The sequence below is a fragment of the Salvia splendens genome, chromosome 2 (assembly GCF_004379255.2).
Source record: "Salvia splendens isolate huo1 chromosome 2, SspV2, whole genome shotgun sequence".
NCBI classification, from domain to species: Eukaryota; Viridiplantae; Streptophyta; class Magnoliopsida; order Lamiales; family Lamiaceae; genus Salvia; species Salvia splendens.
In genome coordinates this window covers 16,228,839-16,245,847 of record NC_056033.1, presented here as the reverse complement: position 1 = coordinate 16,245,847, position 17,009 = coordinate 16,228,839, and the positions used below count along the sequence as shown (strand labels likewise).

General features: G+C 37.5%; 3 protein-coding genes across 3 annotated transcripts; 1 reads left to right on the top strand and 2 right to left on the bottom strand.

Moving 5' to 3' along the window:
* Positions 1–11,345: 11,345 nt before the first annotated feature.
* Positions 11,346–12,014, bottom strand: LOC121774765. The gene has a single exon (XM_042171644.1). The coding sequence runs from the start codon at positions 12,012–12,014 to the stop codon at positions 11,346–11,348; it is 669 nt and encodes a 222-aa protein (XP_042027578.1).
* Positions 12,015–12,670: 656 nt separating this feature from the next.
* On the top strand, positions 12,671–13,074 carry LOC121774756 (BRASSINOSTEROID INSENSITIVE 1-associated receptor kinase 1-like). The gene is made up of 2 exons (XM_042171636.1): positions 12,671–12,868; positions 12,955–13,074. The coding sequence occupies exons 1-2, from the start codon at positions 12,671–12,673 to the stop codon at positions 13,072–13,074; spliced, it is 318 nt and encodes a 105-aa protein (XP_042027570.1).
* A 297-nt stretch (positions 13,075–13,371) lies between these two features.
* On the bottom strand, positions 13,372–14,099 carry LOC121774747 (endochitinase 4-like). The gene is made up of 2 exons (XM_042171628.1): positions 13,832–14,099; positions 13,372–13,739 (listed from the first exon to the last, which is right to left on the bottom strand). Exons 1-2 carry the CDS (start codon positions 14,097–14,099, stop codon positions 13,372–13,374), a joined length of 636 nt encoding a protein of 211 aa, XP_042027562.1.
* Between the last annotated feature and the right edge of the window lie 2,910 nt (positions 14,100–17,009).

The following is a 17,009-nucleotide window of genomic DNA, read 5'->3' as shown; positions in this document are numbered from 1 at the left end:
CTTTTTTGATTAGTATTTATAGGGAGAGATTTCGAAAGAGTTACTATACTTTATAGGATTAGGTAAGTCGGTTAATTTTATATAAATTATTAAAGTAACTTCTGATTTTTGCAAGCGCGTGATAATGCCAATTAGTAGAAATAATCAAAATTTGACCGTCTCATGCACAAACATTGATTTGTTATTAAATTGTCATATGTATGTAAAATAATGTTTGTTTTAATACACATGTGGCTTACGGTGGATTAATTTAAATGAAATAGAAACAGTATATTCTCTGGTATTAACGTTAAAATCATAACATAAAAAAATGTATTGTAGAATAATCAATAGTTTTTTTTTAGTTGGGGTAAAATATAACAAGAAAATAATTTAAATAGTATTTTTTTTCCTTTTTGTCGTTGCTTAAATATTTTGTATTCAATTGAATATAATTATAATAAAAAAGTCTTTTTTTTCAAAAAGAGAAATCATTATTGTTCTCTATAATTTTTGAAAAAAAAAGAGCCAGACTAGGTACTGACTATGCCGGGTCGTGAGATTAAGGACCTCTCGAACAAAATCAACGCAAAGAGATATTGCTTTTTTTTCTTTTGGTTCGAGTGTTGGCGCGGTCGAGTCCATCTTTTCGATTTTAGATAAAGGAAATTCCTGATTTGTGAATCTCTCTATATAGAAATAATAGAATAGAGAAAGAAACGAGAAAAAGAAAAACTCCTTAGATTATGTGCAAAAATGTTTGTAATTTTATTTTCCAAGAGAGTAAGAAAGTTACTCTTTTTTTCTTTATGTACTGAAATGTAGAATTTTTATAATATTTGAAATGATCGATACAGAGGATTCAAAGCTTATATAATTATCATCAGATTCTGGATAGATGATCAGCACTAGAGACTACAAAATTAAATTCATATCCAATCGACTTGTTTAATAAATAAAAAATTTAAGGTAACGTTTCTCCATATATGTTGCTTGTCGTCGGTGTTCTTGCAAATAGTAAGCTTCTACGCCATCACATAATACTGTCACTTTTATAATCAATTAATAATATTATTAATTAGTTTCTACCACCTCAAAAGTAATACTAGCATTATTAAATAGAAGTACTAAGCATTATTTACCCTATCAAACCTAACGACCTCAGAGCATCCATGTCCATGCTCTTGCCAAAGAGCATAGATGTGGGCCCGGACCCACTTTTATTAATTTTTTACTCTCTCCTCTTCCCCAAAAGCACAACACTCACATCCATGCTCTTCCGCAAGGACATGCTCAAGGGTCCCACCATTTTATTATTCAATTTAAATAAAAACATTTCCACAATATTAAAATGCATTAAAAATACCCGGAATACTATTACAAATTGTAAAAAAATTAAAATTACATAATTCAAATCCTAAAAATTTAAAATTACATAATTAAATTCATAAAATTAAAAAAACTCACAACTCGTGGCCGAATTTCGCCCAAATGTGTTTGATTAGGTCTTCTTGTAGCTCAATGTGTGTTCTGGTATCGCGCATTGTGTGTCTTGTTTCGATCCTCTCGCCCACCGTCGTATACACACCTCGGCGTGAGGGAGACCTCGCGGTTGAGCTTCCGGCTTCATCCTCGTCGTAAAAGTTAGCCGCCCTCGGTCCTTTGTCAGCTATAATCATGTTGTGCAAGATAGTACACGTGTACATGATGTCAGCGATATTCTTAACGTACCACAGCAGTGACAGGGCCTTCAAAATGTTGAATCGGCTTTGAAGGACCCCAAAAGCTCATTCGACGTCTTTCCAAGCAGACTCTTGACACTGCGAAAAAAGAACCCGTCTCGGGTCTTGCAGATTGTTGAACGTCTTCATGAAAGTAAACCACCTTGGGTAGATACCATCGGCGAGATAGTAACCCATGTGGTATGCAATTCCGTTGACGGTGAAGTCGATCGCCGGTGCTACACCATTCAAAACATCATTAAAGAGTGGTGAAGAATAAAGCACGTTCAAGTAGTTATTGGATTCGGCAACACCGAAATATGCATGCCAAATCCATAGGCGGTAGTCGGCGACCGCTTCAAGGATAAGCGTTGGGCCGCCGCCTTTGTGGCCGCTTAAGTATTGCCCCCTTCAAGCAATCGGGCAATTCTTCCACTTCCAATGCATGCAGTCAATGCTGCCAAGTATACCGGGAAAACCGTGGACTTTTTCTTGAAGATGAAGCAACTGTTGACAATCTTCGGTGGTGGGTGCCCGAAGGAATTCCTCACCGAAAGCAGAACGAACGCCGTCGCAAAAATTTTTGAGGCATAAGATTTCAGTTGACTCACCCACATGTAAATACTCGTCAAAGAGGTCAGTTGTTGGCCCAATAGCAAGTTGTCAGATGGCACACGTACACTTCTGCAACGCCGAGAGACTTTGCCGACCGGTTGCGTCTCTACGTGATTGAAAGTATTCAAAATGGGTGGATAATGTGTTGACAATACGCATAAACAACGGTTTTGACATGCGAAACGGCGCCGAAAGTAATCTTCCGGAAACCACGGCTAGTTGGAAAAATAGTCGGCAACGAGCCTTTCGTTGGCTCCCTCCCGGTCACGAGGGATGTAGCGGCGAATTGATCTAGTTGGTCGAGGAGGAGGGGTGGGGGTAGTGGCGGCGACATAGGCTTCATAGGCGGCACGATATTGTTCATAGTATTCTTGTTCTTCGCGCTCCGCTTCCGCAATGATATCGGTGAAATCCATTTTTGAATTTTTTAGAGAGGGTTTGAGTGAGAGAGGAAGATGTAGATGAGTTGTATGAAAAAATATGAATGAGAGATTATTTGATGTGAAAAATGGATGATGAATGTGTGTATTTATAGATGATTTTTGGATTTAAAAAAATTATTAAAAAATAAAAAATATTTCAAAAAAACGGTAATAAAACGACTATATTTTTGGGAATCTGAAAAAAAAATCCGTTGGCGAATAGAAACGCGCCACATCGCCTGCCCAGCGGCACGGACGAGCTCGATGCATCGAGCAGCGTCGTGCCATCGGCGAGAGTGCAGCGGCGTCGAGCTCGTCCGTGCCATCGGCGAGAGTGCAGCGGCGGACAGCGCGTTTTCGCGCCAGCGGCACGGACGGCGTCCGTCCCAGCGAGCACCGCTGCGGATGCTCTCAATTCTTAATTAATTAAACTAGGTCCATCAATTTCGCACGACGCCGCCGAGCAGGTGAATTTGTTTTGAATTCTTGTCAAACAAAATTTATTTGTTGCTTTATAAAGATTTTCCTTTAGTCTTGAAAGTGTTAAAAATATTTTCCTATTAACATTTAAGATTTGCACGGGATTCACTACGAATACAACTTATCTTTTAGTAATACAAAATTAGACACACAATTACTCGTGATAAATTTTGAAAAATAGTCAAAATTGACGGTACAAAGAAAATCACCCTTTAGTTGGTGATATAATTGTTCACTACACATTAATCTACCATTTTTTAGGAAGTTTTCACTCCTTTAATTTTAGTTGAGACACCATAATTGAAGACGTTTATAAAGCGTATGTGGTGTATTTAGAAACACAAATTAGCATCTTTAATGGACTAAAAAGTGTTCTTGGACCCTCTTATTTTTAGTGAAGTTGGTTGCAATAATCATTATAATACCATATACTGGCGTGACAGTGGCAGTGTTCCGATAGTTGAATTCAAGTTTACTGTTAATGGCTAGAATAGTTGCCCAAAAATTTGTCCCGAATCAACTATGTTATTACAGTTGTTATCAAATACTATAGGGCTGTCCGAAAGGAGACGACTCAGTCTTTCGTCAAGGTATTGGGGTTGTTGATGCCATCAAACTCGGTGGTGTAGTTGGTCGAGGATAACTGAAGTTCCATGATAGTTGGATCGGACCTCGTTTGTTGTAGCTGACAAAGCCTTATTTTAAAACAAGGCGTAACCCACAAGTGTATCAAGTTATTGTATCCTCAAAGTTATTCTTTTTTTAGTGATCAACTCTTGTTTGTCCTCAAATAAGAAGAAGAAAATAAAGAAAATAAAGTCGTGCACAAAGATTGGATTGTCATAATTGCTCCATGAAATAAACAAGATCGATGTTTTAATGATACAACAAAACGCATAGACGATTAAACATCACTTCGAGTTACTATCTCGTATATCACTTTGTTGTCATGCTCTCACAAGTATGTAATGTGAATTTTCTTTTTGTTTTTCTCACTTTCAAATGTATGAATATAATGTGTATGCACTCGAATCAAAGCAACATTCAAGTGTTTACCATAAGCATACTCAAATCACGTATCTCCTCTACCAACATATGGTTGTGAACTTAAGATCGGTAAGGTCTTTATATTAGATGACAACGTAGGCTCTTTGGAGGATAAGCAAATATAGACCAAGTGGTTTAAATTTCACACAAAGTAAGACATCAATCCCACTTCATACGTAATTACAACACTTATACAATTCATTATTCTATTTTATTTCTTTTCTACTTAGGCCGCTTTAATGCCAATGGACGACTCCGTGTTAGCTATTGCGTACAAAAAATGTCCTCCATAGGAGAGTTCAAGTCGACTCGATCACCTCTGCCGCTTCTGGTGAAGTTCTCACTGAGGTTGAGCTTCGTTCTCTTCGGATCGCTCGGCTCAAGCCACACTTGGAATTTGGGTATATATATTCTTCAAAATAAGTCAGACTTCATAGTACTTGAATGCGGGATGTATACCGTTTTTCGAATACGTCTTCTTGGCCATGTCGCAAATGTCTTCCTTATTCTTGCTGATGCCTCACATCCCCAGGGTGTTTTGGTAATCCGAGTCTTCATTCGTACCCAATGCTTGTGGAGCTATTCGTCGTTGCGCGGGGGGTGTTAAATTTGGACCCGATCGGCAGTCGGGCCTGCAGTAAGCGCCGATCAAATCACAGATCGAAATCGGTGATGCGTATAGATGGGGCGTGCGGGTCGATCGGCGGTATATCCGCAATAGAAGACGATAAAACCGTCGACGATTCTTACGTCCTCTATTGCGAATGCCCTAAGGGCATAATTCTCATTTATTAATCAAACCGATCTGTAAACTTGTGTATTACAAAACAAATGTATTGGGCCGGGCCGCAATATCCTAAGTCACAAAATGGTAGAAAAGAATGTAAAGAAGTCTGACAAATACTCATCCACGATCCAGAAATGAATTCACCCCACCTAATCCATCCACATTATAGAACATGTCCTTAAAGATATTTTGTTTAGGATATATAGCCAAAAACAAATATACGATATCCTAGGAGAAATGCTTCTGGAACTGGAAGTAGTCCAAGGAAGCTATTTCCTGCTTGGCTTTGGAGGAGGAAACCCAAGGACTATGATCTGCCCCAAGGTTTGCTTATCAGTGTTGCAATATGGCTTGAAATAAACTTTGTATACATAAACAGAGTAACTTTTTTGTCTTTAACTGTTGACGAAGATTATAAAGGTTTGCACTGCGTGAGCTACTTGTTGTAATAGACAGTTTTAGCGACAAAATTATCCTTGTACATGGTGGACGTGGGAAAGTTTATAAAGGTCAACTAGTAGATGGCTCTCTAGTAGAAGTTATAGAGGTGCGACAACAAGCAACTGAGACATATATGGAAGTGATAAGCATTGCAACACATTGCAATGCAATTCGTGCTCGTGGATTTTGTATTACTCAAAAAGAAAAGCTGCTTCTTTATCCGTGCATGGTTAATGGAAGCGTTCTGGTTAAGAGGTAATCTCAATCAACCATTCATGTTCATTCGCTGGTCTACTTTTGTTGGATAACAATGTTATGTTTCCTTAAGAACTCGGGTTCCCCGTCTTGTCAGGCTGTTGGAATAGATTTATAGGTTCTTTTATACACCTTTGTATGCCATATAGAGGGAAAGTAACCATAAATAGTAATCAAGGAAAATTAGTCTAAACAATAATTTTGTAAATTTAGTTTTGTTTGTTATATTGTAAAGTGTTTGTGTTTATTATATTTTGTAACTGATTGGGAATTTTGTTATGTTTATAATAAACCTACTGACTCCAGAACGAAAAGATTCACTACCTCCTCTTGCCTGGCTCACAAGGATGAAGATAGCACTTGGAGCTGCAAAGGGTCTAGCTTACCGGCATCATGAATGCCCCCGGGAAATCATTCATTGTAATGTTAAAGCTTCAAATATATTGTTGGGTGAGAACTTTGAAGCAGTTCTTGCTGACTTATCCTTGGGTGAATTTGTGGATTGCTATGGTGATGATATTGTCATTCCGGTTAAAGGAACAATTGGTCATATAGCTCCTGAGTTTCTTGCTGCTGGTAAGTGTTCGGTGAAAATTGATGTTTTTGGTTATGGAGTCTTTCTTCTCGAGCTCATCACCGCGCAGAGAGCTTTCAATCTTGCTCGGTTAATGACATGTTGTTACTAGATTGGGTGAGTCTTCCTCTAGTTGTACCTTTACTCTCATATGAATGCAGACATAAGGAATTACAAATCATTTAAACAGTTTGAAACATAAATACTGTTGTGATAAGTGATATTTTGATGATCGTACAGTAATCATATATTGATTAGTCTAGGCAATATTTTCATTTGAAGTAGAAATTTCACAAATAAAAACTGCCACTAGGCATTTTTCAAGTACCCTGTTATTTGGTACAATTATTGTTAGGTGGTTACTCAGGGATATATAATCTGACATCAGGTTAACCATATTTACAAGAAGAGAGAATGGAAAGTGATAGTTGATGCAGAACTTCAAGGTGAGTTCATAGATGAAGAGGTTGAGGAGTTGTTGCAAATAGCTCTGATCTGCACACAGGATGATCCAGAAGGACGTCCGACGATGTTGGAAGTTGCGTATCACTTGGCAAAGGGGGAGGCAGAGTCATCCATGGAAGATTTCAAAGAAGACATTTTGGAAGGTCGAGGCGTCGAGAATTTTTCTCTGGATAAACTGCATGCGGCAACAGAGGGCTTTAGCAACAAAGTTATTAGTGAAGATAGTTTTAATGTGATCTACAAAGGCTGGTTAGATGGCCACCCTGTTGCAGTTAAAAGACACAATTCTCAAAGTGTAGAATATTACTTTGAAAAAGAACTAAAGATTGGACGAATTTGTTTGCAAACAATTCCAAATCTGATTCGTGTGATTGGATTTTGCGGGATGCCAGAAGTGCAACTGCTTGTTTTCCCGTTGATGGTCAATGGAAGTGTCGATTCATGGTTAACGGGTAAGCTTGACTGACATTTATTCAGTTCCTCTTCTATATATTGCTTCTATTTGATATTTTGCTCTATACTGGGAAAAATGGGAAAATTGACAAAGAATCATTAGCTTTGACTTAATTTTGGTTTTTAACAACACTACGTTAAAATGTTTCAATAGCGACATCACCTTTTGATCTGTAACAAAACACTTCACGTTTCAACGATAAGGTCATTATTGGAACGTTTTATGAGTCATATGTAAACCTAAAGTCAGGTAAAAGCTGGTGAATATTTGAGCAGTTAACCCTTATTTTATTAGGTTCTGATTGCTTAACATATACTCCTAGTATTCTCTCACACAGCACAACTCATTAATGTTTCCTCGTATCATAACATTAGACCTATTAACATAACATTACGAGAATTTTGCAGAGCGCAGATGAGTGTTTAATTGTTGTTTCTGTTGAGTTTATTAAACTCAATTACTTCACAATTAAGGAAGAATTATCTAGAATTGCCTAGCATCATCACTAACCGACTTTGTTAGTGATGATGCTAGGCAATTCTAGATAATTCTTCCTTAATTGTGAAGTAATTGAGTTTAATAAACTCAACATCCTCCCTTAAACTCAATTCTTTAAAGTCTTCATGCCGAGCATAAATTTCAATCTTCTAAAGACATCCTGCTTTAGTGGCTTCGTAAATATATCTGCAACTTGGTCTTGTGACTTGCAATAAACCAACTCCACATCATTTTGGTTCACGTGTTCTCGAATAAAATGATAACGAGTATCAATATGCTTACTTCTTTCGTGGAACACCGGGTTCTTCGCAAGTGCTATTGCAGACTTATTATCAACACATATTTCTGTCGGGCCTTGTTGCGCGAATCCCAGAAAACTTAGTAAATTTCTCAACCATATGCAATGGCACACTGTTGAACTTGCTGCAACATACTCGGCTTCACATGTTGAGAGTGTCACTATAGCTTGCTTCTTTGACGACCAAGTAAAGACAGCACCACCAATATAAAAACAGTAGCCAGTAGTGTTCTTTCTTTCATCCAAGTCTCTTCCCCAATCGCTATCCGAATAACCAACGAGCTTAACTTCTTGATTAGAGGGATAAAGTATACCTTCATTCAGCGTACCTTTAATATAGCGCAAAATCCTCTTGGCCGCATTCAAATGAGACTGCGACGGCTTTTCCATGTATCTGCTGATTAATCCAACTCCGTAGAGAATATCAGGCCTAGTGCATGTTAGATATCGTAGACTTCCAACGAGGCTTTTGAAGTAAGTTGGATCCACCTCTGCTTCACCATCATGCTTCCTCAATTCTTGACTAATCTCCACGGGAGTGTTAACAGGATTGCAGGACTCCATTTTAAATTTCTCCAAGATTTGTTTTGCAAATGAGCTTTGAGAGATAAATATCCCTTCTTCATTTTGCACTACCTCAATTCCCAAAAAATGTGCTATCAAGGCGATGTCTGTCATCTTGAACTCCTTGATCATGCTCTTCTTGAAGGTATGAAACATTGTTTCACAATTTCCAGTAAAAATAAGATCATCGACATATAGGCAAACGAATAACATGTTACCTTTAGCATCTTTCTTCAAGTATAGAGCATGTTCATAGGGACACTTCACGAAACCATTCTTCAGAAAATACTCATTAATTCTGGAATTCCATGCACGAGGTGCTTGCTTGAGCCCGTACAAAGCTTTCTTCAATCTGTAAACTTTATTCTCAGCCCCTCGTTTCACATAACCTTCAGGTTGCTCCACATAAATTTCTTCTTCAAGAAAACCATTTAGAAAAGCCGACTTCACGTCGAGCTGATAAATCTTCCAATTGTGTTGGGCTGCCAGCGAGATAAATAATCTGATCGTCTCAAGACGAGCAACAGGAGCGAAGACTTCACTATAATCAATTCCGGCCTTCTGCTTGTATCCTTTCGCCACTAACCTTGCTTTGTACCTTTGCACTTCACCATTGGCATTTTTCTTTGTTTTGAACACCCATTTCACACCAATTGCTTTTCGGCCTTCTGGCAGTGTTGTCAACGACCAAGTATCAATTTTCTCAATCGTATTGATTTCTTCATCCATTGCAATCTTCCATTTCATTTCTTGTGCAGCATCTGTATAAGCAATAGGATCAGCATCCATATAAAAACAAATAAGATTCACATTTTCCTCCACAGCTTCATCAACTTCTTCGGTAGCTTCATATATATCGTTCAGATTGCGCATCCTTCTTGGCCTTCCGACTGGACCTTGAGATGATGTTGGTGAATCAGGTTCTTCAACTTCACGTGCATCTTCTTGCTGATCAGGTACAATTTCTGACGAGCTTGCAACTTTTTTATCCTCCCAGCTCCATGTTTGAGCTTCTTCAAACACCACATCGTGGCTTATGATCACCTTCTTTGTGAGTGGGTTATACAATTTGTAACCCATTACTCGATCTCCATATCCCACGAAGATACACTTTTCGCCTTTATCATCAAGCTTGATTCTTCGAGCTTCGGGGATTTTGGCATAGGCAATGCAGCCAAAAACTCTCAGGTGCGCAACACTGGGCTTGAACGAGCTCCATGCTTCTTCGGGCGTCATGTTGCAAACACTTTTGGTGGGACACCGGTTCAGGAGATATACTGCTGTTGCGACAGCTTCAGCCCAGAATTCTCGAGGTAAGTCCTTCCCTTTGATCATACTCCTCGCCATATCAAGAATTGTTCGATTCTTCCTTTCAGCAACACCATTCAGTTGAGGAGTATATGCAGGTGTAAGTTGGTGAACGATTCCATGATCCTTGCAAAACTTTTCGAACAGATCGGATGTGAACTCGCCTCCTTGGTCGGATCTGAGAACTTTAATATAGTGTCCACTCTGCCTTTCCACAAGAATTTTGAACTCTTTGAAAATATCAAACACCTCAGATTTCCTTTTCAAAAAATACACCCAAGTCTTTCTGGAGTAATCATCAATGCAAGTTAGAAAGTATTGATTACCTCCAGTAGAAATAGGCTTCAGAGGACCACAAACATCTGTATGAACGATCTCCAACGGGCGTGATGCTCTCCATCTCATTTCTTTTGAGAAACTTGGCCTGTGATGTTTTCCCAGTATGCATCCTTCACAAACTTCTTCAGGATGATCAATATGAGGCAAGCCTTTCACCATATTCTTTGAAGACAGAAGCTTCAAACCACCAAAATTCAGATGTCCAAGACGCAAATGCCATAACCACGATTCATCTTTAACAATAGCATTCATGCACTTCAACATATCATGTTTCATGTTCAATGCAAATAATCTATTTTTGGACATCTTCACACAGGCAACCAAACTACCACGAGCATCATTGATAGTAAGGCAAGAATTCTTGATATTAACATCAAATCCTTTCTCCAGCAATTGACCAAGACTCAAAATATTGCTCTTCATGGCAGGCACATAATAGACGTCATATATAAAGCCATGATTTCCATTCTTCAACTTAATCAAGATATTACCTTTTCCTTGCACCGCTACTTTGGAGGAATCTCCAAAAGTAACATCCCCATAAGATGTCTCCTTCAGCTCCACGAAGAGTTCCTTGTTCCCACACATGTGGTTACTAGCTCTAGTATCCAAGTACCACGTGCTGCACTGATCACCCTCAAGTCCTTTATGAGAAAAAAGAGAGGTTGAAATTACCTGCTCATTATTGTCTCCTCCATCGGCATAATGGACTTGTTGGTTGGACCTGGTATTTCCGGCTGTTGGACATTCATAGCTGTAATGCCCGAATTCGTGACAAGTATAGCTATCAACATTTGCTTTATCAAACCTTGGTTGATTATAGGTTTGAGAATAACCGCCTCTGTATTGTCCTCTTCCTCGTCCTCGTTGTCCATAAGAATTCCGACCTCTGCCTCGATAGGTGGAATTTTGGCGTCCTCCCTCATTTTGATAATTCTGACCTCGTCCTCCTCGATTTTGGTAATTCTGGCCACGTCCTCCTTCGTAATGATAATTTTGGCCGCGTCCTCCTCGGCCACGATAGCCTCGTCCTCGGCCTCGACCTCGGTTGTATCCGCCACGTGACGTCCCAGGCTCAAACTTTTTATCTTCTTGTATTCACATCTTCGCTTGTAGCATATGCTCAAGTGACGGAGCGGTCTTTTTCTTCATTCGTTGCTTGTGGACTTCCAAGCTGCTCTGCAACTGGTCGATGGACATAGTGCTGAGATCTTTTGATTCTTCGATAGCTGCAACGACGTGCTCAAATTTTGACGTCAAGGAACGAAGAATTTTCTCAATGACACGAACATCTTCAATTATCTCTCCTTGCCGTTTCATTTGATTCACAATAACTAATGTTCTTGCGAAATAGTCTGAAATGCTCTCCGTTTCAGACATGGTCAAACTTTCGAACTCGCCACGTAGGATCTGCAGTCGAACTCGTATCGCCTTATCAATACCAGTGAAAGAATTCTTCAAAATCTCCCAGGCTTGTTTTGACGTGGTGGCTGCACTTACTTTCTCGAACGTGGTTTCATCAATACCTTGATAGATATTGAACAATGCCTTCTTGTCTCGTTTCCTTGCATCTTTGAGGGCGTTCTTCTGGTTGTTTGTCAGGGCATCTTCGGCTTCTTGGGAGACAGGTTCGGTGTAGCCGTCTTGAACAATATCCCACAACTCTTGTGATTGCAACAAGACTCGCATCTGAATACTCCAATTCCCATAATTGCGTTTCTCTAATTTGGGAATCTGGGGTTGAACCATATTCAACGTTGCCGCCATAGGTAGGATCGAGCAGCTCTAGATACCAGATTTGTTGGATATTTGACACACAAAATATAGGAGCACTCAATAAAGATGAAATACGGAGAATAGTATTGATAGGCTTCTCACAAAAGGATTACAAAATGCAAAAACAAAAGTGCTTCAGCACTACACAAATCTTTTCTCTCTTTCTAACTATGAGATGCGAGCTACGGCTCTTTCTCTCTAACTCACTCAATTCTCTTCTTTTCTTTCTTGATTGTGTACATATTTAGCTACAAAGGCCTAGTGCCTATTTATAAGTAGTATAGGTCGGTTAGTTTGCCGACATTACAATGCTAGAGAATTCTAGTTAACTAAACTCTAGCCTATTCTAATAATATAATAATGCTAATATATAGCTTAAGTCGGTTAATGATGATGCTAGGCAATTCTAGATAATTCTTCCTTAATTGTGAAGTAATTGAGTTTAATAAACTCAACAGTTTCAAATTGCACGGCATCCTCTCACTTGGCAACAGAGAAGAAACATAGCACTTGGTGCTGCAAGGGGTCTAGCTTATTTTCATGATAAATGTGAAGAGGCAATTGTTCATTGCGATGTCAAAGCTGCAAATATATTTTTAGATGAAAACTTTGAAGCAGTTGTTGGTGATTTCAAATCAGCCAAATTCATGGACCACGATGAGACTCATTTCACCACTACCGTGACAGGAACAATTGGTCATATAGCCCCCGAGTACATTGCCTTCAGTTCAGATAAAACTGATGTTTTTAGTTATGGAGCGTTTCTTCTTGAGCTCATCACCGGACGGAGAATTATTGATCTTATTCACGTAACCTATGAGAATGACAGGATGTGCGTTGATTGGGTGAGACCTACTTGCCTTTTAAGTTGATTCTGTCAATCTTCTTTGCTGTTTGTAATTCCTTATTTCCCTCATACATCTAATATCAGGTAAAAAGGAATTATGAGGAGAGAAGATGGGAATCAATGGCTGACATTGAAGGTGGTGATGATGAGATGGAGGCAGTGGTGAAGCTGCTGGTGAAAATAGCTGTTCTCTGCACACGATAAACATCCACCGATGTCGTATGTCGTGATGATGTTTAATTATTTTGGGTTTGGTCGAGAGTTCTGGAGAGTGGTTCGAAAAGAAGGCCGGGATAAGAAGAGGATGGTGGCAAATTTTGAATAATGACAAGAATAGTGACAAGTTGAAGATTGACTCGTGTATTTTACTTGAAAATAACACCATTGTTCTTATCCAAGCCTACAACAGTCATTAGATTAATTTCTCAACATATTTTGGCTCGACTTGTCTCTCACAGACAGTGACTGTAGATATCTTAACATCGAAGATAAGGTCCCGCATCAACACCGCAACTGCTTACAATAATCTTCGTAGTACTTGACTCGAGAGCTCACTTGGGTGGTCCTCTTCCCATCGCATTCAGTGCTATTAATAGCACGGATCGTGGCACCAAAGCCCTTGCCCGATATGAAAGGGCCGTGGCAGTTTTCCATCCAAAACCATATGGAAGCCTTGATTGATACAAGGGCATTTGTGGCAACGAGCTCGGGGTTTTTTAGTAAATTGAACCCTATGGCGCGGCTGGCCACACCATAGTTGTAGTTCCACGTCAGCTTTAACGGTCCCCGGCCGTAGTAGTGCTTGTTGGCCGCACACAACCATTTTGAATATGTTGGGTCGCAATAGGGCTTCGATTGCTCTCCATTTTCTTCAATAAAGCACAAGCTTACATAAAAGAATAATTTGTAATGGAAATATTTTGAAAAAAAATAACATTTATGTGAGGCGTTAAAAGCTTACTTCCTGTCTCATGCGCGACGTGTACAAAGAAGGCCGCTAATTTCCCGCTTGGAGTTGTCAATGGATCCAATAGTTCTGATGGTTGGATATGAGGCCATCGCAAGAAGAAACCTCCCACGGCTGTAGAATCCCTTCCCTTGGCAGTCGCATGAGCGCTGAGTAGTTCCGAATGTTGGATATGCTCCGGCTTAGTACACACAGATTGGTGTAACGTTTCCAAAGATAGATATATTTTTGGTGTGGTGTCTTTTTCATCTCTCGAACCCATCTATTTATAGGCCAAGAGAAACTACGTGAAAGGTCATGACATTAAGGGGTTAAAAACCAAATTGTTAAGGTGATGGAAGCTACAAAAGATAAAGAGTCAAAAGGCTCTCCATAATCTTATCTCCCCCACTAAATTTGGTTTATTTTGATAAATAAATGATTTTAAATTTATAGGCTGCTGCGCCACTCTTGTCTTTATTCCTATAGATTTATCATAGTTTAATGAATTCTAAATCCTTCCGTTTAATGAATTCTAAATCCTTCCTAAAATTTTGTGAGCTAAATAATTTTTTGAACTACACATTTGAAGTTATATTAAAATGTTTCCCTTCCACAACTAAATAATTTTGCATCATATTCATGATCATAATAGTTATTCATTTTTTCTAAACAAATAGAAATGAAAGAGATATTGTAGTAAAGTTGCGCAAGAAAAAAAAAGAGTTTGCAAAGAAGAGAAGGAATGTTAGGAAGGAAATATGGAATAAAAAATCTCAGTGTGTGTTTTGAATTTAATTGTTTCGTACAAAAGAATGAAATCTCAGTTAGGCATGAAAGTTGTGCAAGAATTGAATTGGTGATGCGTCGATTGAACTGGGTGTATATTAGAGGTGGAGAGAGATAGAAAGAAATAGTTATTGGAGTATATTAGTGCAGAATGTGACTCTCATAGAAGAGACAACTGTTACCAAAATATAAATTGTTTGACTTATTTTTATGAGACAGATCAAAATGAAAATAGTCTCTATTTTTATGGATGGATTAAGTATGAAAATTGATTATGTTGCTTCAACATTAGCAATTGCTTAAAAACGGTAATGTAGAGGCACTCAGCAGATCAATCCTCTATGTAACCTTGGATAAGCACTTAAGATCTTCCTAAATTAAATACCCATCTCCATCCGTACTGAGGTTGACAAAGAAAAATGTGTAGAATGAAAGAAGAGAAAAGTATGCTCTTCAAGTTACTTGTACAACGCAGTCTCTATTTTAGTCACGATCGGAGGTCCTAACGTTATTCGATTATCTTAATATTTTAACTGGAGGTAGAAGACTAGTATAGATACACCAAATGAAATCAAATTTGTTGTACGGTTAGTTCTTCAGTTATTAATTTATTAACATGGTTGTTGTGTTCTTGAAATGTTAATTCAACTATTTTGGAGTTGTGTTGATTGTCTAGTGCTTTCATTGTGTTGTTAAGAAATACTCCACCCGTCCTTGAAATTTTATCACATTTCATTTTATACACCCATTTTAGAAAAATGATAATAAATAGCTAAAGTGGAGAGATTATAAAGTAATAGACAGAATAAAGTAGATGAGAGTCTTATCTACATTATTCTCTTTCTTACTTTACCATCTCTTCACTTTAACTATTTATTATCATTTTTTCAAAACGAGTGCAGAAAATGAAATGTGACAAAATTTCAAGGACGGAGGGAGTAGATATTATTGTAAATTCCGTAGTTGTATTATCTTCTTGGTAGTAGTGGATTTGGTAGACCGATGGGTCTCGTATTTTAATTTCTTCATGTAGAAGAGAGGTTTTCGTATAAAATCTTGGTGTTGTTATTTCCTGTTATCATTTCTTGTTATTTTGTTGATTCGTCTACAGTAGATGCTAGTATATTATGATCGTAGCATATTCTAACAAATTTGAATGGTTTATTTATTTGATGTGCTTAGACCATCTCTAACCATACACAAAAATTCATTTTTGGTGTAGAAATTATCTCTAACCATACACCAATCTCAATCTATATATAGGTTTTTAATTTCTATGGAACCACTACAAATATGGTGTTACTGCAAAAAAATATGAGATATTGCAAATTAGTCCATTATTATTTAATTAATGCCAATTAAAACACGATCAACAAATTACAGTAACAAATGAAGACGCTTGATTTCAAGAATATTTGTCTCAAATGATGCTATAAGAAATAAAAATGTTCATCTAAAACTTTGAAATGCGCTACTTGATCGTTTGTGAGAACCATACACAAATTCCGAGTCTTGATTTTTTGTTATTTTGTATGCTTATTGTGATTTGTTTTTTTAGTTGCGATAGTTAAATATGTTACAATTTATGTTTTTATTTTATTATAGTATGTAAAGTGTATTTTAATTTCAAGTTAGTGTAATTTTTTTTAATATAAATACACCAATATTTACTCGTGTTATTTTCTTTTCTTTTTCTTTTATCTATTATACAAATATTAATTTTTTATTACTTTTTATATTTACTTTATTTAAGAATGAAAATATGAAAAAAATGTCATGGATTGATCGTGTAGTATAATTCATATACTGGATTCTACAAATATTTATTTTTATTTGATTATATTGGTTTAGAGTTTATATCCTAGAATTAGAGTTTGAGGTATTCATATTGAATAATTTGAAGTTGCAATTTTAAAACTACTTAGGAAAACATTTTGAGTTATTTAATTGGAAAAATATTTTGTTTAATATTTTTACATATATATTCCTGAAAAGTAGTACTAGTATATTGTTTGTCTGCGATTATTTTTCTTACATTGACTTAGTCCGAGTTTTAAGAATTATATTAGAAAATGAATAAAAAAAGTTAGTGAAATATGAGTTATAAACTTATACTTTTATATACTAGTAGTTTTAAGAGTTACAAATTGTGGTTGAGACGAGCTAGTGAAATGTGGAGTTCACGTATCAAAATAAAAGAGTAAATGAGACCATTATTTGCGAACGTAGGAGAAAAGGAAATAAGAGACAATTATTCACGGATGAGGGAAGTATATAGTTCAACCCCTACTATGATTTTTTTCTATGTCCACCACTAGGTGTAGCCATATAACCTAAAATAGATTTAAGTTTGGTGTAAATGATTAGAGATTGAAATTACAAATAGATCAATCCTCACTGCACA

Bases quoted from the DNA above. Each gene is read 5' to 3' on its own strand.
- LOC121774765 (XM_042171644.1), bottom strand. From the start codon at position 12,014: ATGGCGGCAACGTTGAATATGGTTCAACCCCAGATTCCCAAATTAGAG.
- LOC121774756 (XM_042171636.1), top strand. From the start codon at position 12,671: ATGGACCACGATGAGACTCATTTCACCACTACCGTGACAGGAACAATT. The intron at 12,869-12,954 runs GTGAGACCTACT...ATCTAATATCAG, and splicing joins ACAGGATGTGCGTTGATTGG to GTAAAAAGGAATTATGAGGA.
- LOC121774747 (XM_042171628.1), bottom strand. From the start codon at position 14,099: ATGGGTTCGAGAGATGAAAAAGACACCACACCAAAAATATATCTATCT. The intron at 13,740-13,831 runs GTAAGCTTTTAA...GCTTTATTGAAG, and splicing joins CGTCGCGCATGAGACAGGAA to AAAATGGAGAGCAATCGAAG.